General features: G+C 44.0%; 1 protein-coding gene across 1 annotated transcript in view; it reads right to left on the bottom strand.

The window, feature by feature from the left end:
- The window catches only part of LOC140479193 (solute carrier organic anion transporter family member 2A1-like), a 144,727-nt gene that overhangs the window by 12,505 nt on the left and 111,222 nt on the right, over nt 1-21,000 (bottom strand). Inside the window, exons 10-11 of the mRNA XM_072573233.1 lie at nt 19,407-19,566; nt 4,211-4,380 (exon numbers count right to left, since the gene is read on the bottom strand). Coding sequence (XP_072429334.1) covers nt 4,211-4,380; nt 19,407-19,566 — 330 coding nt within the window. The remainder of the gene's footprint in view (nt 1-4,210; nt 4,381-19,406; nt 19,567-21,000) is intronic.

The raw sequence follows: 21,000 nt of genomic DNA, 5'->3' as shown, positions 1-21,000 counted from the left end.
GAACCCCTAGCACGCATTATGAAAACCCCACTTTTTGGACTATTGAAGCTTGTGGACTTTTAAGTCACATTTCAATTTGACTTTTGGAGAAGAGATGTTGGGTATCAATTCTCAGAGTGAATGAATTGCACACAGGAGATCACGCGATAACTTGATCCGACTGGAGTTGACAACTTTGACCTTTTCCCCATGGGACATTGCACAAACAATCTGCAGATTATTGTGTTCAAAATCTATGTATGAACACATTCAATAAAGTGTACCTCAATACCGATGGATATGAAATATGATCACTCAAGCCACACAACTACTGCAAGAGTTCAAGAATAAACTAATAAACTTATATCTGCAACTTCACTGGGAAATTGCTAGTGGTACCTATATGCCAAGGATCTGATGTATTAAAGAAAATTTTCAATTGGTAGAGATTAAACCTTAGAGTAAAATGAAGAGAAATTGGACTCTTGACTACTTTAATTCAGCTGAACAATCTGGTCAGGTTGACAGGATAAGAAGTCATCTGTATTTACTGCTGATCAGTGATATCAACGAGGAATTAACATGTTAATATTTTGATAACACTCTGGTGAATTCTCCTGAAGAGTTTGCACCAGAATTGACCACTATTAACCCTACATTTTCTATCTTACGTGATCACTCAATGGAATGGTTAGTTTAAAAGTGACGGAACACAGTTAATAAGAACAACAATGCAATCAAAATTTATGTCATCCAGCATTCACAGGAAACTGATGAATAAAACCTGACAGTCATCAGGGAGTTACTATCACAGCAACTGTAGGAGATGGGGAAAAGTGTCACATTAATCTGAATATAACACTGAGATCATCATGTGACAGTCACTAATCCACAAGTCACATCAGGTAAGGGGGAAAACTGTGGGGTCACTTTCACCATTAGTATTAAGCCTCCTCTCCCTTTTTTTCCAGTGAATTCAAATTGCCACAGGTATACCACCTTGCTGGGGATCAACAGCTCAAATTTGCCATATGAAATAGAAATAAATATTTGATTATTAATTTTGGATCTTCACTCTGCTGTCAGATCCTAAGCTGATTTTCATAGACAGATTATTGCACCAAGGTTGGTGGAGAGTGATTAGGAACATTTGGCTGAGAGTTTTTACTTCTACACTCTGGGAATCTCAAATCACCTTGAATTAAGGATTGCTAATTCAAACCTTGGACTTTAGTAGATTTTGTGGGCACAATCATACTAGGTGGTACTTGTCCACAGTATTCAGTAAGATGTGAACATTAATGGCGATGCTCATTCCGATTTTTTTTGAGAAAGCTGTGATAACCATTTTCTTAAACTGATGCAGTCCATGGTTGGTGCAGACTTGATCAGCTGAATGGCCTCCATCTGCACTGTACGATTCTATTTAAGCAAATGTGTACTACCATTGGAGGCAGTGTAGAGAAGGTTCGCTCAGGTAATAAGACAGTGGAAGGACTGTCTTAAGAGGAAATGTTGAGTAGGTTGGGCCTATACTCATTGGAGTTTGGAAGAATGTGAAGAAGCCATAAAATTCTTGTGGAACTTGACGGGGTAGATGCGGAGAAGTTGTTTCCTCTTGAGCGAGAGTCTAGAATCTGTGATTTGATTTGATTTGTTTGATTTGCTTTGCTGTTGTCATATGTATCTTAATATAGTGAAAAGTCCTGTTTTGCATGCAGTACAAGCAGGTCATAACATACGAGGACATAAAGATCGTATGGAGGTTAGAAAGAATGAGGCATAAAAAGTTACAGCTGCACAAAAGCAAGATCACCATTAGATTTCAAATTAGACAGGTCCATTCAACAGTCTATTAACAGTGCTAAAAAAAACACCACACTAGTCTAGCACACTACAATCCTGAGTGGTTAGCATTGCTGCGTGACAGTGACAGTTAAATTGCAGCTGTGGGCATCTGCGTGAAGTTTGCACATTCTCCCCATGTCGCGCGGGGTCTGCTGGGTGCTCCAGTTTCTTCCCACAGTTCAAAGGTTTGCAAATTAGCTGGAAAGGCCAAAGTAAATTACTCATTTGCAGGGTTATAGGGATAGAGTATGAGTCTGGATGGGATTCTCTTCAGAGGGTTGGTGTGGACTTGTTGGGCTGTTTCCACACTGGAGGGATTCTATGGTATATATGGTATGGAATGTTCAAGCTTCTCTATCTTCTGCCTGACGAAAGAGGTTGGAAGAGATTATTACCAGAGTGGGAGGGGTCTTTGTTGATGTTGGCAGCCTTTCCACAGCAAAGATAGTGTAGATGGAGTCCATGGATGGGAGGTAGATTTTCATGATTGTAATGGTTGTACATTTAAGATGAAAATGAGAAAGAATTTCTTGTGAATTATCTTGTGGAGTGAATCTGTGGAATTCTTTATTGCAGAGGCTGTTGAGGTTGGGTTGTTAAACATGTTCCTAGGCTGAAAGACTGATTTTTAAACAGCAAGGGAATCAATGATTGTGGGGAAAAGGCAGGAAAGGATCATCAGATCAGCCATGACCTCTTTGAATGGTGCAGCAAATTTGCTGGGTTAAATGGTCTATCTGCTGCATGTCCTACAGTCTTATGGGTTGTTGGAGAAAGCAACAAGTTGCATTTAGTATTGTGTTATCAATAGCATTTAGTATTGTAGAGGCAGTGAGGACATTTCAACTCCCCCTCCCATTTCCTAAGGACATATCCATTCACCACCTACATAATGCCACCTGCAAACTGGAGGAGGAACTTCGACTTCTAAACTTCTGCCTCAGGAACTTACAACTACAAGGCATGGACATTGAATTCACTAATTTCTAAATGTCACCTCCCCCCACCCCATCCCAGATCCAACCCGCTGACTCAGATCAGCCCTCTTGACCTGACCTACCTGTCTATCTTCCTCCCACCTATCTGCACCATTCTTTCCACTGATCCATCACTATCACATCCTATCTTTGCCCATCAATCGCCATCCCACCTACCATTCCCCTATCCACACTCCCCTCCCCCTAGTTCTCTGTCAAACCTCTTACCCCTCCCCAGTCCTAAAGAATGGCCCTTCCCGAAACATCAACTCTCTTGCTCCTTGGATGCTGGCTAACCTGCTGTGTCTTTTCCAGCACCATGCTTTTTCAATTCTGTTATCAGTGAGTAAAATGTCCCAAGGTACTTCACAAAAGTGCTAACAGATAACTCTCTCCAAAGGAGAAGCTGTGAGGATTGGTGAGACAAAGCTTGATCCAAGAGATTGTGTCCAAACCCTCCTCCGTAAACCAAAAGGGACACTTGATGATTAGATTCCAAGTACTGTTTGTGGTTCTGTTCGCCGAGCTGGGAATTTGTGTTGCAGACGTTTCGTTCCCTGTCTAGGTGACATCCTCAGTGCTTGGGAGCCTCCTGTGAAATGCTTCTGTGATGTTTCCTTCGGCATTTATAGTGATTTGTACCTGCTGCTTCCGGTTGTCAGTTCCACCTGTCCGCTGTAGTGGTTGGTATATTGGGTCCAGGTCGATGTGCTTTATTGATTGAATCTGTGGATGAGTGCCATGTCTCTAGGAATTCCCTGGCTGATCTCTGTTTGGCTTGCCCTATAATGGTAGTGTTGTCCCAGTCGAACCCATGTTGCTTATCATCTGTGTGTGTGGCTACTGAGGGTAGCTGGTCGTGTCATTTCGTGGCTAGTTGGTGTTCATGGATGTGGATCGTTAGCTGTATTCCTGTTTGTCCTATGTAGTGTTTTGTGCAGTCCTTGCACAACAGCACACAAACCAACAGCCACTCTCAGACAACAACTCACCAGAACGAAGGACCTGATACCCAGCATGAGCAAAACCAATGTAGTGTACAAAATCCCATGCAAGGACAACACTACTATTATAGGACAAGCCAAACAGAGAACAGCCAGGGAATTCCGAGAGGCATGGCACTCATCCACAGAGTCAATCAATAAGCACATTGACCTGGACCCAATATACCGACCACTGCAACGGACAGCTGGAACTGACAACCGGAAGCGGCAGAGACAAACCACTATAAATGCGGGAGGAAACATCACAGAAGCGCTTCACAGGAGGCTCCCAAGCACTGAGGATGTCACCTAGACAGGGGATGAAATGTCTGCAACACAAATTCCCAGCTCGGTGAACAAAACCACAACAACGCGAACCCGAGCTACAAATTTTCTCACAAACTTTGAATTCCAAGTACTTACCGGAGCACTGCCATATAGAGAGGATTGTGGGTAAGTGAGGCTATGAATCCAACAAAAGCAATGCTAACAACCATTGAAAGAAGCAAGTGGGTACAGCTGACTTTGCAATGTCCAGGACGAGCATAGTCCTCATTGTTGGAAGTCTGAACGCAGCTACAATTCAAGTGAGTCTAGATCAAAAGGAAGAATGGTACTGGTGTGAATGGATCTCCAATATACACTTGTACATAAAGACGAAGTAACTTTGACACTTCCCCTACACATTTTTAGGACTCACTTGTTAAATAACAAAGATCATATGAGGAAAGGCTGAGGCACTTGGGGTTGTTTTCATTGGAGAAAAGAAGGTTTAGGGGTGACTTGATAGAGGTGTACAAGATGATTAGGGGTTTAGATAGGGTTGACCATGAGAACCTTCTTCCATGTATGGAGTCAGCTATTATGAGGGGGCATAGCTTTAAATTAAGGGGTGGTAGGTATAGGACAGATATTAGGGGTAGGTGCTTTACTCAGCGAGTCGTGAGTTCATGGAATGCCCTGCCAGTAGCAGTGGTGGACTCTCCCTCTTTATGGGCATTTAAACGGGCATTGGATAGGCATATGGAGGATAGTGGGCTAGTGTAGGTTAGGTGGGCTTGGATCGGCGCAACATCGAGGGCCAAAGGGCCTGTACTGCGCTGTATTCTTCTATGTTCTATGTTCTAAATGGGCAGCTTGGTGCCTCAGTGTTTAGCACTACTGCCTCACAGCACCAAGAACCCGGTTCGATTAAACCCCTGGATTGGATTATATCCCCAGGTGACTATGTGGAGTTTTTACATTCTCCTCATGCGTTTCCTGCCACAGTCCAAAGATGTACATGTTAAGTGGAATGGCCATGCTAAATTCACCATAGTGTCCAGGGATGTGCAGGGTTACAGGGATGGAGGTATCCGGGTAGATGATCTTTGGAGGATCAGTATGGTCTTGCTTAGTCAATCTGTCTACTTCTACACTGAAGGGATTTTATGAATTATCATTTGCCAAAGTACTAGTCAGGAATTCCTGAATATTTATTGGACTGTATTGGTACAAGTTTATTTTGTTTTAATAATGCTAGCACTGAACACATTTGTAACTAAAGTACGAGTGTACAGACATGATGAGTTATGTGATGTTTTATAGGTGCTTTAGTCTGTGATTCTTTGCTTTATGTTAATTGCATAACATTTAACAACTGTTGAATCATGCTATAACAGAAATTATTGACTGAAGTTCCAGGAATATAATGTAATTCAAATAGGCGGCATTACAACATTATCAAAATTCCCTGTATCTTTATGATGAAAATGTTATTGTGGTTTCATTTTACCTGATGATTGACGTCAAATAGTTCAGTTGATTAATTGAGGTTGATCAGGTATAAGGTGAAAGTAGAGTTTAGATTAGAGAGGTGCTGGAAAAACACAGCAGTTCTGGCAGCATCCGGGGAGCAGTAAAATCGATGTTTCAGGAAAAAGCCCTTCATCAGGAATACAGGCAGAGAGCCTGAAGGGTGGAGAGATAAGTGAGAGGAGGGTGGGGATGGGGAGAAAGTAGCACAGAGTACAATGGGTGAGTGGGGGAGGAGATGGAGGAAGTGAAGGTGATAGGTCGGGGGGGATAGAGGGTGGAGTGGATAGGTGGAAAAGAAGATAGGCAGGTAGGACAAGTCATGGGGACAGTACTGATCTGGAACTGGTGTGAGGTGGGGGATGGGGAAATGAGGAAACTGTTGAAGTGTTCCGAGGCAGAAGATGAGGCGTTCTTCCTCCAGGCGTCTGGTAGTGAGGGAGCGGCTGTAAAGGAGGCCCAGAACCTCCATGTCCCTGGCAGAGTGGGAGGGGGAGTTGAAATGTTGGGCCATAGGGCAGTGTGGTTGATTGATGTGGATGTCCCAGAGATGTTCCCTAAAGCGCTCTGCTAGGAGGCGTCCAGTCTCCCCAATGTAGATTCTGGTTTCCAGCATCTGCAGTCATTGTTTTTACCTCGTTGATTTTAACCCTACTGCGAATCCTCTTGCAAGGATGCCTGCCTTGAAGAAGTTTTCCTCCTCTCTCTACAAGAATCTCAGGGGGTCCCTCTCCCACTGCAACTCCCAGGTCATTTCCTCTGCCCTGAAGCTCTTCAACCATGTCCTGAAACAAACTCACTACCACAGCCATGTTTGCTTCCTCAGTGCCTGCCTCCATAACCAACTCATCCCACATGGACTCCGGACCACCTTTAAACCAGCAGAGTTCGGATTCGAACAGGACAAACAGTTCAGACTACAGATTCAAAAACACTAGCAATGGTTCTCCTTCAGGATCCTCCGCTCCACGCTCGCAGCAATGCACCGACACCTAACCTCTCTACAGTCAGCCCTGCCTCAGCTGAGATCCACACTCTCTCAGAATTGCAAAGGACACCTTCTGTACTATATCCTCAGGAGAATTCATACTCTCAACAAACAGTATTTCAACTCCATCTCAAACATCAAAAACTGCAAGTACAACAAACTTTTATCTACCCATCTCTGTAACCAGCACTCCTCAAACATTCCAGTAGATTCCCCCAGCCTCTGGAACTGCTCAGATGCCATTAGTCGTGCAGCCACCAACCCCAGGCTGAGTGTTGATGTCATTTCCGCCCCTATCATGGCCACTCCCACAGCCATTTCTGCCCCTCACAATTCATTCCTTATGCACCACACGTGACATCACTTCCGCCCCTCACATCATCACTGATGTCACACGCTCAGTGACTTCCGCCTCCCCCCCGACTGCCGTGTTTGCCACCACTTCAACCCCCAACGCCACTCACCTGCATTCTGCTGACATGCCCCTCCACAGATTCCACTGTCACCATCCCCGCCCCCAAGAACCCTGAGGGGAACACTATCCCTGCTCATGACTCTAGCCCCATTCCCCCCCCACCACACCCACTCCAGTTACCGGCCCCACCCCCACTCTCAGCTCCACACCCACACTGGATCCCAGCTCCCAGCCCTGCCGAGTTTTCACCATCCCTCCAGACCTCCCCCTCACTGAGGATGAACGATCAGTCCTCAGCAAAAGGACTTACCTTCACCCCCCTCTGCCCACGCATCAATGAATTTAATATACGCTGTGACGTCGAACACTTCTTCCGCTGCCTCTGCCTCTGAGCTTACTTTCACAATCAGGACTCCTGCCCACCTTCTGCGGATCCCTTCGCCCACCTCCAACACACTGCATCCACCTGGACACCCCGTGCTGGCCTATTACCCACCCTCAAGTTCTTCATTTCCAACTGCCACCGGGACATTAACCGCCTCAACCTGTCTATTCCCCTTCCACACTCCAACCTCTCACCCTCACAATGCGCAGCCTTCCAATCCCTCTGCTCCAATCCCAACCTCACCATCAAGCCAGCGGATAAAGGGGGTGCAGTGGTAGTCTGGCGCACTGACCTCTACACCACTGAAGCCAAATGCTAACTCGAGGACACCTCTTCCTACCACCCCCTCGACCATGACCCCACCCCCCATCACCAAACCATCATCTCCCAGACCATACAGAACCTCATAGTACGGGAACCCCGCACTGTCCGGTTCTACCTAGATCCACAAGCCTGACCACCATTGTCTCAGCATGCTCCTGCCCCACTGAACTCATTTCTACCTTCCTCGACACTGTCCTATCCCCCCTAGTCCAGGAACTCCCCACATACGTCCAAGACACCACCCACGTCCATTTCCCCGGCCCCCGATGCCTCATCTTCACCATGGATATCCAATCCTTCTACACCTCCATCCGCCATGACCAGGGCCTCCAAGCCCTACGTTTCTTCCTCTCCCAATGTCCCCAACAGTACCCTTCCACCGACACACTCATTCATTTGGCCGAACTGGTCCTCACCCTCAACAATTTCTCCTTCGAATCTTCCCACTTCCTCCAGACCAAATGGGTAGCCATGGGCACCCGTATGGGCCCCAGCTATGCCTGTCTCTTTGTTGGCTACGTAGATCTTCTGTAATTACACCGGCATCACTCCCCACCTCTTCCTCCGCTACATTGATGACTGCATTGGTGCCACCTCGTGCTTCCGCGAGTAGGTTGAGCAATTCATCAACTTCACCAAGACATTCCACCCTGACCTTAAATTTACCTGGACCATCTCTGACACCTCCCTCCCCTTCCTGGACCTCTCCATCTCCATTAATGATGACCGACTTGACACCGACATCTTTTACAAACCCACCGACTCCCACAGCTACCTGGATTACATCTCTTCCAACCCTACCTCCTGCAAAAATGCCATCCCCCATTCCCAATTCCTCCACCTCCACTGTATCTGTTCCCAGGAGGACCAGTTCCACCACAGAACATACCAGATGGCCTCCTTCTTTAGAGACTGCAATGTCCCTTCCCATGTGGTTAAAGATGCCCTCCAACACATCTTGTCCACATCCCACACCTCCGCCCTCAGACCCCACCCCTCCAACTGTAACAAGGACAGAACGCCCCTGGTACTCACCTTCCACCCTACTACCAACCTTCGTATAAACCAAATCATCCGCCGACATTTCCGCCACCTCCAAACGGACCGCACCACCAATATTTCCCTCCCCACCCCTTTCCGCCTTCCGCAAAGACCGTTCCCTCTGTGACTGCCTGGTCAGGTCCACGCCCCCCTACAACCCACTCTCCCACCCTGGCACCTTCCCCTGCCACCACAGGAATTGCAAAACCTGCGCCCACACCTCCTCCCTGCATCCAAGGCCCTAAAGGAGCCTTCCACATCCATCAAAGTTTTACCTGCACATCCACCAATATCATTTATTGTATCCGTTGCTCCCGATGCAGTCTCCTCTACATTGGGGAGACTGGGCGCCTCCTAGCAGAGCGCTTTAGGGAACATCTCTGGGATACCCGCACCAATCAACCACACTGCCCTGTGGCCCAACATTTCAACTCCCCCTCCCACTCTGCCAAGGACATGGAGGTCCTGGGCCTCCTTCACCGCCGCTCCCTCACCACCAGATGCCTGGAGGAAGAACGCCTCATCTTCCGCCTTGGAACACTTCAACCCCAGGGCATCAATGTGGACTTCAACAGTTTCCTCATTTCCCCTTTCCCCACCTCACCCTAGTTCCAAACTTCCAGCTCAGCACTGTCCCCATGACTTGTCCTACCTGCCTATCTTCTTTTCCACCCATCCACTCTACCCTCCCCCCCACCCCCCGACCTATCACCTTCATCCCCTCCCCCACTCTCACCTATTGTACTCTATGCTACTTTCTCCCACCCCCACCCTCCTCTGGTTTATCTGTCCACGCTTCAGGCTCTCTGCCTATATTCCTGATGAAGGACTTTTGCCCGAAACGTCGATTTTACTGCCCCTCAGATGCTGCCTGACCCGCTGTGCTTTTCCAGCACCACTCTAATCTAGACTCTGCTTTCCAGCATCTGCAGTCATTGTTTTTACCCATAAGGTGAAAGTAGTTCAGTTGCCAAGCAAGTGCCTTTAAGAAGTGCCCTTTTAAGAATGTAAGAGCACCTTGATATGAGATAGTTCCCACAAATGAGAGAAATGAAAAATATGGGTTGAAAGACACAGGGCTAAAACAATTATATTACTGAAATATAATAAAATGCTCCAAAGCACTTCACAGTTATGTTTCAAAATAAAGTACAACGCAAAGTGATTTAAGGCTGAAATGGAAAAGAGATGGTATGGACAAATAGATAATAAAGGCATTAGGAAGGGCTGACTGGGGGAGAATTAAAGAGTATAAGTTTCCTGGAAGAGCAAATACACATTAACAGTTTGAGATGCATTTATGGAATGATATAATTGAATAAAATAATCACATGCATTAGTTTGAACATGATTGAATAATATAGTTATGTGAAGGACTTGGAATGTTATCTACATATAGTTCGGTAGAAATATTAGTATAAAACTTTAATTCAAAAGCATTATTTGTCAAAATACATAATTTGGATGTTACTTATATGTAGGTAAAGTATAAGGTCCTTATGAAGAATATCTGAATGATTCACTATTTTCTTAAGGTTTGTATCTCTCATGCATGAAAGGCACCGAGTCTCATCTGGTCAAAAGAGGTAAGAAAGGGTTAAAGTTGTGCTTCAATGGGATGATGTAATGCCAGATGACCAAATATATGATATATGATCGAAGATGGTCATTCTCTTGGTGTAGTCAATTAGCTTAAACAAATTAGGATAGGGACTTTGGACTGTAATGGGAGTGTTTGGACGAAAGTCCCGAGCGTAATCATTCTCCTTTAAAGGGAGTAATTGAAGAAGCTGAACCTAAAGGTAAGTCATGGCTGTAGAGCTCAGACCTGTGATATGTTCTTCCTGCACTGTGTGGGAAGTCATGGACTCTTCCAAAGCCACTAGCAGCCATGTGTTCAGGTAGTGTGTCCAGGTGCTGTAGTGATTGTGATGAGGTCCCTGATTGGGACTGCTAATCTGTTCCACTCAGGGAGCCAGACTGACAGAAATAAATGGGAGTGTCAGATATCCTGTTCACTCTAAAAACTGGCTCAGTATCAAGGACTCTCCACATGTAAAGAAAGGAGCACTTGATGATGGGAAACTGGCCGATGGGAATCATTTCAGTGGCAACAAGAGAGGAGCACACTTCGAAAGAAATTTGCTTGCAACAGTTGTCTAGACTTAAGGTAAGCATTTCTGGCATCATATCGTCATTTAATAAGCTTGACTCATTCGATCCTGCCTTCAAAGACTGGGCCCAGTACATAGAAAGAATGTAATATTTTTTCGAGGCAAATGACATTAGAGCAGATGAAAAGCGATGAGTGAGAATCTAAAATTTGAATTTAGGCTGTTATCAGAAGCAACAAGTATATATAGATTTTTTTGTTAACCACAAAATGGCTTTTCAATTTAGAATAACACAACAAAATGGCTGAAAGTAATGATTTGACTCTGAACTTCTGCTGCTGCTTTGCTGAGTTAAGCCAAATAGAAGATAAGAGAATACAATGGATTTTTCATAATATGAATTATAAGACAGTGATTTGGAATTTGAACTAACCTTGAACTAGCAAACATGGGGTGATTCTGTGCGTATAACACTCTGTTTCCCAGGAAATATCACTGGATTAGCTGTTATCATTCATGTCACCTTATTATAGTTGATTGGACTTTTCTTGTAATTAAGAACCCTTTCTCAGGAAATATCATTGGATTAACCTGCTGTAAATCATGTCACCATAATACATTTGATTGGTCTTTTCTTGTAATTAAGGTTCTGCTGTCTCTTAAAATATATATATATATATTTGTGTAATTTTCTAATATAATTGTGCCACTTCTTCCACAGAACACAAAAGCTTTTAACCACTGTGTTGATGGATAAATCTGTGTCAGGCTGCCTTAATTTATTAAACTGGTAACTTTGCTTTACCCAGGCCGTGCTCCTCATGATTCTTCTGACCGATCTCAAACCAAGGGGACCCCTCTGGAGGGATTCAGATCTTCATGAGTAATTCTCTTGACAGCTTGTGGACCTGCATTATTATGAGCCTAACATTCCCTGAGACACCAGGTATGAAAACTTTTTCAGGATTTGATGGATATAGTGAAGGAATGTTATGACCTCAAGCCTCCTCTGATTCTGAAATGCTATCAGTTTTACTTGGCAATTTGAAAACCAGGGGAATCCATATTGGGATTTTTGACTGTGTCAAGACAACTGGGTGAGGCTTGTGATTTTGATTTAACCCCAAATGAGATAGTGAGAGACCATTTGCTCTGTTGGATTAATGATGTAACCAAGCGCCCAGTAGCTGAAGCCTAATTGGACTTCAAACAGACACAAAGACTGGCTTTATCATTGGAAAATGCAGTAAGTGGACCATATGGATTGCAGGTTATTCCGATGGAATTGGACACCCTCACCAGAATTTAGAGATGGAAATTTGTGGTAATAACTGACCACATAATCCTGCTGGGTCACCTTAAAGAGGACAAGGCAGTATCATCTGTAGTTTCAGGCCAAATTCAGCAGTGAGTTAGATGTATAATCAATATGAGTAATTACAAATTGGAACACCATCCAGGATGCCAAGTAGCAAATGCAGCCACATTGGGCAGGCACACCACTGTTCATACCACAATGGAAGAATCCCTAATGATTTTAAATTTTCTGGACACACTCTCAGACACAACTGACAATATCAGACTTTGGACGCAGAAAGATCTGGTCATGGCAAAGCCGAAACAACTAGTGGTGATGGGGAAAACCAATGAGCTATCGCAGCCAGAATTGGAATCATTTTTGCAACTGCAGACACTAGATCACAGAGGGCAACATATTATTATGGGGAGCAGAAGTGATTGTCCTGAGAAAAGGTTACAGCCAGATACTGGCTGATCTCCACCACTGTTATCCAGAAGTTTCCAAAATGAAGATGTTGGTGAGAGGTTATGTCTGATGGCCAGGAAAAGAGGGAGACAGAGCTGCATTGGTAGGGGCAGTACCCAGAATGTGAACAAGGACAAAGATTACCACCAGTAGCTCGTCCACATTTGTAGGAATGGCTGGGTAAACCCTGGACTCATTTACATGTCATATGCAGGTCCTTTCATGGGCTCAATGCTCTTAGTCATTGTGGATAGCCACTCCAAGTGGCTGGATGTGCACAGAGTTCATTTGTCAAACACGGGGATGAGAATTAAAAAGCTGCAGGATCTTTTGCAATGCATTAACTCCCAGAGGTATTGGTCCCAGATAATGGGCCAGCAGGGAATTTGAGTATTTCCTCAATGGTGAGGTCCCAGAAGAGTGAATGTTGTGCCCTTATTCAAGAAGGGCTGCAAAGAAAAACCTGGGAACTATAGACCAGTAAGCTTAACATCTGGGGTAGGTCAGTTACTTGAGAAGATTCTGAGAGATAAGATTTGGAAAGATAGGACATGCATTTGGAAAAACAGAGTTTGATTAGGAGTAGTCAGCATGGCTTTGTGCGTGGAGATCATGCCTCACAAATTTGTTAGAGTTCTTTGACCAAGTGACCAGGAAGGTTGATGACGACAGACGTATTCTATGTGGATTTCAGTAAGGGCTTTGATAAGGTTCCACATGGTAGGCTGCTCTGGAAGGTTAGATTACATGGAATCCATGGGGAGCCGGCAAATTGAATATACAATTGGATTGATGGTAGGAAGCAGGGGGAAATAGTGGAAAGATGTTTGTCGGACTGGAGCCTGTGACTAGTGGAGTGCCTTAGGGATCAGTGCTGGGCTCATTGCTGTTTGTTGTCTATATCAATGATTTGGATGAGAATGTAAAGACATGATTAGTAAGTTTGCAGATGACAATACAATAGGCAGTATTGTGGACAGTGAGGAAGGTTATCAGAAATTGCAGCAGGAACCTGATCAGCTGGGGAAGTGGGTGGAGAAATGGCAAATGGAGATTAATAATCAATGTGAGGTCTTGCAATTTGGAAAGTCAAATCAAGGAAGGAGTTTCATGGGAATGGTAGGGCCTCAAGGAGTGCAGTGGAACAGAGGGAGCTTGCAGTTCCGGTACACGGTCCTCTGAAAGTGGAGTCACAGGTAGACAGGGCAGTGAAGAAGGCTTTTGGTACACTGGCCTTCATCAGTCAGGGCACTGAGTATAGAAGTTGGGGAGTTTTGTTACAGTTTCACAGGATGTTGGTGAGGCCACACTTGGAGTATTGTGTTCAGGTTTGGTCACCTTGCTATAGGAAGGATGTTGTTAAACTGAAAAGAATGCAGAAGACATTTAGAACGATGTTGCCAGAACTCAATGCTCTAAGTTATAGGGAGAGATTGGTCAAACAAGGACTTTTTACTTTAGAATGTAGGAGACCTAGGAGGGATCTTATGGAGGTGCATAAGATCATGGGAGACATGGATAGGTTAATGCACTCAGTCTTTTTCCCAGGGTTGGGAAATTGAGGACTAGAGGGAAGGTTTAAGGTTAGAGGAGAAAGAATAAAAGGGAACCTGAGGGGCAAGTTTTTTCATCGATGTTAATATGCATATGGAATGAGTTGTCAGTAGAAGTTGTTGAGGTGGTACATTAATAATACTTAAAAGGTATTTGGGTAGATGCATAGATAGGAAAAGTTTAGAAGGATACGGACAAAGTGCAGGGAAATGTGGTTAGCATGAATGGACATTTTAGTTGGCATGGACCAGTTTGGGCCAAAGGGCTGGTCTCTGTGCCTTAGGACTCCATGACTGTATGAGGATAGTTCCATACCATCCATCATCCAATAATGTGGCAGAAAGAACAGTCCAAATTTTGAAGGCACACTTAAAGAGACAGTCTACAGCTTCACTGGAGAGCAAACTGTCCCGGTTCCGATCTGATTATAGGACCACCCCTCATGCAGGAATAGTTCCAGCAGAGTTGCTAATGGGGAGAAGACTCCACAACAGGTTAGATCTGATATACCCAGACCTACGGGGAGGGGTAGGGTGAAATGGCATCAGGAGCACCACTGTGAGACACAAAACTCTGATAACAGAGAAAGCCAGTTTACTTCAAGGGATGAAGTTTGGTGCACAAACCATAGGAATGGCCCTGCATGGGAAAGAGTTGATGGGTAAGAGTCAGTTCCAGTGACTTAGAAAGTTCTAGTAGTGTGACAGTTCTGAGGAAGCATGTAGATCACATGAAAATTGCAAACTCAAACGGTGCGAGAGCAAAACGTGCCCGGCTCCTCCATAGCCTGACTGTTCCAGGCCCTGTTGGTTCTCCAACTCTCTCGAGCATTTACAATACCCCAGAATGTGAGATGGGAACAGAGGATGTCACTACCTTGATCTTTTCAATTTCTTCCAAGATGCTCTGGGCGCAACAGGCAAGCTACTGCCTATATCAGAGGCAGAATTGGAAGTACCTGACCCAATGTTAAAATGCCCCAAGCAGAGCTACGAAAAAAAAGGCCTATGTCCCCAGATTCAGGATAGAAGATGCAGTGATTTGATAAGGTCAGCCAGGTGGATCTCACAGAATATGAGTTCCCTAATTAGGGCTGTTAATCTGGCCCAACCAGGGAGTGCTGGCTGACAGATAATTTCAACAGCATAGCATACTTCAACCCCACACTCCTGATCCTGTGCAGGGGTGTGTGGGCTGATGCTCATGGCTCTGCTCCTGGGCTTGGCCAGGCTGGCTAGAAACAGGTCCAGGAACAGCCTGTGGAGGGGATCATCTCTGCTAACTGCCTGCCTCTCGTCTGCAGTTATGTTCGATCTTGGTTATTCTTGGAGAGGGAGTACCCGGTGTTCACCAATGCTCTCAATGACTTTAGGGAGATCAGGGCAATGCTTGTTAATGTTTCACTGGCTACATGAGCATTTTCATGGTGGTAGAAAATGCAGAATAATGTTCTTTAAGGGAAAAAAAAACAGGAGTGTCAGACATCCTATTCATCCTGACAAGGGCTGGTTCTGAGGGAACTGGCTCAGTGTCAAGGACTGTCCATGTGTGAATAAGGGGTGATTTGGTGATAGGATACCACCCTCTGTGGAGTTATTTCAGCTGCAGTTGCTGATTAACTGCATTTTGGAGCTGCAGCTGCAGGTGGAAAATCTGTGATGAGTGTTATGGACATGTTCAGTGAGGTGGTCACACCAAAGGTAAAAACTGAACAGGGAGAAAAGGAAAGGACAAAGAGCAGGTAGAATAGAGAAAGGCAGGTGGAGTAGGAGATCCTGGTGATGATCGCCGTCTCCATCAGGTAAACTAATTTGGACAATGCTGGTGAGCCAACCTCTCAGGGGATAGCAATGGGAACCATTTCCATGTCACTACGGTTCATTCTGTGGTATAAGAGGGAAGGACTCAGAATAGAAAGGCTATAGTGATGAAGGATTCATTAGCAAGGGGAATAGACAAGTATTTCTGAGGCCTTAAAAGAAACTGTGAAATGGTACCAGGGTCAAGGAGTCTGCAGGGCATTCTACAGTGAGATGGTAAAGAGTCAGTGGTCGTGGTACACATCAATACCAACAATATGAGTATGAAATGGGGGATGAGGTCCCACAAGCTCAGTATGGAAGCTAGGATGCAAATTAAGAAGTAGGAGTTCAAAAGTAGGATGACTACTTGGCTGAAGTTATGATATGGGGATTTAAATTCTTGGTAATTGAGGATGATTTCGGAAAAGGTGGGACCAGTACAAATCTAGATAGCATCTAAGCAAACCAGGACCAATGTCTTCAACAGGGTCTATTTCTTCTTACTGTCAGGGAGAAGTTTAATCTAGAATAGGAATAAAAATCTGAGGAGCATACAAACAAAAAAGAAGCAAATATGGAAGGCAGAAAAAAACAAGGATGAGAAAACAAATGGGCCCCTAATGCAAAATAAAGCTAAGATGACTAACAATGTTAAAAAGTTGAATCTAAAGACATTGTGCCTTAATGCATTGAACATTCCCCATAAGGTAAATGGTGGCTCAGTGGTTAGCGCTGCTGTCTCACAACACCAGGCATCTGGGTTTGATTCCACCCTCAGGTAACTGTGTGGAGTTTGCATATTCTCCAAATGTCTATGTGAGTTTCGTCCGGGTGCTCTGGTTTTTTCCTACAGTCCAAATAGGTACAGGCTACGTGGATTGGTCATGCTAAATTGCCTATAGTGTCTAGGGATATGCAGGCTAGGTGAATTAGCCATTGTAAATACAGGATAATAGAGTAGTGGGGTGGGTCTTGGTGTGATACTGTTTGGAGGTTCGGTGTGGACTCAATGGGCTGAGTAGCTTGCTTCCACACTCTAGGGATTCTATGAATTAATAGCACAAATAGATCAAAACAGTTATTACACTGTTACAAATACAGATGCATGGTTGAATGATTGGAATGAACATCTAAGTGTATTCAACATTTAGGAAGGAGAGACTGAAAATGATGGGGGTGAAGTAGCATTGTGAGTAAAGGATAAATTAAGGCAATAGTGAGGAAGGATTTTGGCTTCGAAAATGAGAAAAGGAACAGCAAGGGACAGAAAACATTGGTGCAAGCTGTTTGCAGACCCCCTAAGCAGTAAGCAAGAAATGAAAAGAGATGTACACAATAATGGTACAGCTGTAATCAAGGGTGGCTTAATTTACATATTGATTGGTCAAACTAAGCTAGCAGTAATTTTGCAGAAAAGGATTTCCTCTGAGTATACATGATAGCCTTTTTTAGACCAACAAATTGAACTAGAAAGCAAGGTGTCCTAGACTGGGTACTGTGCAAAGCAAACAGGTTAGTTAATAGTCTTGTTGTGCAGGGTCCACTGGGAAGAATAATCATAAATAATAGAGTTGTTCATTCTATCAAAAATGATGGAGCTGAATCCGAAGCTGGAGCCCTGAATTTAAATAAAGGGAGTTACGAGGGTATGAGGCAGAGTTGACAACAATGGATTGGGAAACCTTACAAAAAGGATTTGCAATGGCTAACATTTAAGGAATTTGGGTGGCACGGTGGGTCAGTGGTTAGCACTGCTGCCTCATAGCACGAGAGTCCTAGGTTTGACTCGGGTGACTGCGTGGAGTTTGCACATTCTTCCAGTGTCTGTGTGGGCTTCTTCTGGGTGCTCTGGTTTCCTCCCACAGTCCAAAGATGTGAGAATAGGTGAATTGGCCATGCTAAATTAGTGGGCGGCACGGTGGCATAGTGGTTAGCACTGCTGCCTCACAGCACCAGAGACCCGGGTTCAATTCCCGCCTCAGGCAACTGACTGTGTGGAGTTTGCATATTCTCTCAGTTTGCTTCAGTTTCCTCCCACAGTCCAAAAATTTGCAGGTTAGGTGAATTGGCCGTGCTAAAATTGCCTGTCGTGTTAGGAGCAGGGGTAAATGTAGAGGAATGGGTCTGGGTGGGTTGTGCTTTGGTGGGTCGGTGTGGACTTGTTGGGCTGAAGGGTAATCTAATCTAAATCGCCCACAGTGATAGGTGCATTAGTCAGAGGGAAGTGGGTCTGGGTGGCTTACTTTTCGGCGGGTCGGTGTGTACTGGTTGGGCCAAAGGGCCTGGTTCCACACTGTAGGGAATCTAATCTAATGTCTGGATGACTTGCAATAATTATTTATTCTATGTGGTGTCAAAATAAATGTGTCTCAAACATGACTCAGTGAAGAAGTTAGGGATAATATTCAATCCAAAGTGGAGATATGAAAAAGTAGAAAGCTTGATGACTGGGACCAATTTATATTTCAACAAACAAGGACAAAAAAATGAAGAGATTAAGATATGAAGTGTGAGAATAAACTTAAAGGGAATACAAAAACTGCTTGTGTAAGTACCTCTACAATTGTGCAAAGAGAGAAAAAGTAGTGAATACAAATATATAGCCAGGAATGAGATAAATTCTATTTGGACCAACAAAATGGTGGAGGAACTGAACATGTTTAGGTTCTGTCTTCATGAAAGAGTGTTAGGGACGAAGGGTCGCATAAACAGAGAGGAATTGAAGATAAGTTTAACAAAATGCGTGACAGGAATGGAGTTAAACATTTACAAATTCCTGGGATTTGATTCACCTGCATCCCAAAATACTAAAGAAAATGACCCTGGAAATACTGGATACATTGGCGATCATCTTCCAAAACTCTGGAGACTGTGAAGCAGTTTCTACAGAGTGAAGGTCGGCAAATGAAATCTGACTCGTTTAACAAAAAAGAGGGAAAGGAAAAACAAAACTACAAACCAGTTAGCCTACTGTCAGTAGCAGGAGAGAATGTTCGAGTATATTGTAAAAGACATGATAACAGAACATTTGGAAAGCATTTATGGGATTAGACAAAGTCAGCACAGGTACATGAAATGTAACTAGTACAGTAGATAGAGGAAAACCAAAGGAAGTGGTGGATTTGGATTTTGATAAGAGGCTAGTGGTCAAAATTAAAACACACAGAATTGGGATAATATACTAATATTGATCTAAAATTCATTAATAGACCAGAAATAGAGAGTGGGAATGAATGTGTCTTTTTCCAAGCAGCAGAACAAAAAATGGAGTACTGCAGGAATAAATGCTGAAAGCTTCAGCTATTCATGATATTTATAAATATCTTGGATGAGAGAGCCAAATGCAATATTTCAACATGTTGAGGTAGACAGATAAATAACTTTATATAAAACAGAGGAACCAGACATTATTTTCAGTAAACCTCAGTAGCACTTACTATAATCATCCTTGTAGATTGATTGAAGAGAGAATAAGTACAACCAGCATGGCATGGTGAGATGTATTCTACAGCATCAACTCCACACACTGGGTTGTAGGTGTATTCAGAGCAGAAGCAATGAGCATTACAGTCAGCCTGGAGACTGAGTGAAGAGGACCTGTCAAGACCCAGAAAGACCACAAAAATATCAAACCAGCAGCTCAATTCAAATGAAACCGATTCTGACTTTACTGAATAACACAGACATTCCTAAGAACTACCCATAGGGAATATGTGGGACTGATATAAATAGATATTGGTATCCAAGAAGTGAATTGTTCTACAGCTAAACCTGAGGCTGTGAAACTCCTGATATATTCAGGCCTTGGGAAGGCCCTGCAGCTCAAAGAAGACCAACCAAGCTCCTCACGAGGCCAAATTGAGAAATGTCTCCCTGCACCAACACTGTTACCCCCTCTCAACTCACCCAAAATACTGCTCAGCACTCCCCACTTTGAAATTGTTCACCTCGTCCCCTCCCTGCCCCTCTCCTCATCTCCTGATTCACCTTCTGGAATCCTATCTGGCTCATGAGAGAAGAATCCATATTGTCAGACAGTGGCAGGGTTAGGGAGGTTGAGGATATTTTGGGATGAGAAGGAACAAGGGAAGCTGAAGACCGTCAAGTGGAGTGACAGCAAGGGGGGTGTGAATGTTGGGTCAGGGTACCTTATAAAATGGTAAGCGGTCAAGTTAAATGGTAATCTATGTTGGCCACTTTCCCTGAGAACGGATCATACAATCTAGTGCTGGTGAATTCCCTGCATTATACACAAATTCATGACATATTCAATCTTGTGTAATTCATTTTCACAATAATTTAACCATCTAACTCCAATCAAAAGGTTTGATTTGAAAATAAAATGGATCGCAGGTCAGGATCTGCAGGGTTCAATTGCAGTGGATGTGACACTTGGGCAATGTACCATCTACGACTGTACTTTTAAAAAATTCTTTAATGGGATGCAAGCATCACTGCTCATGTCCCATTCCTCTTTGAGAAGGGTGACTCTGGGGATATCGTCTAACATCAAAATCCATGGAACTGGAAAAAAATATTGGGCTGGTTTGGGAACTGGCTGAGATAAAATAGAGACAATGGGCAAGTACTCTAATTGGCAGAATGTGACGAGGGGTGTCCCACAAAAATCTGTATGGAGGCCTTTGTTGCAGTAGATAATGATTCTTAGAGAGTTAATGCTGGAGATTACATTGATTTCTATCCAATCTGATGATATCAAACAGACTTTGTTGAAAAATCAAGAGTCAGCTCAAGATTCTAATCTGGTCTGATATGTTATCTCTAGTTCCTGATAGCTTAACAATTTATTTAATTAGTCAATACATTAAACTATACCATGTTGTTAAAGCAAGTGCCTCCTCTTATTAATCTCACCAGTGTTTGATCCTGTACTACTGTAAACCAAACAGTCCTTTGGATCAAGTGCAGAAAGGAGGAATGCTGGCAGCACTCTACTCCACCCATTACCTGGTAGTGCTTAGTTCTCCAAGATGACAGAATAGAAAGCCAAATGTGCTGTGGGTAGAATTA

The sequence above is a fragment of the Chiloscyllium punctatum genome, chromosome 6 (genome assembly GCF_047496795.1).
Source record: "Chiloscyllium punctatum isolate Juve2018m chromosome 6, sChiPun1.3, whole genome shotgun sequence".
Taxonomy (NCBI): domain Eukaryota; kingdom Metazoa; phylum Chordata; class Chondrichthyes; order Orectolobiformes; family Hemiscylliidae; genus Chiloscyllium; species Chiloscyllium punctatum.
This window is presented reverse-complemented; position numbering and strand designations above follow the sequence as displayed.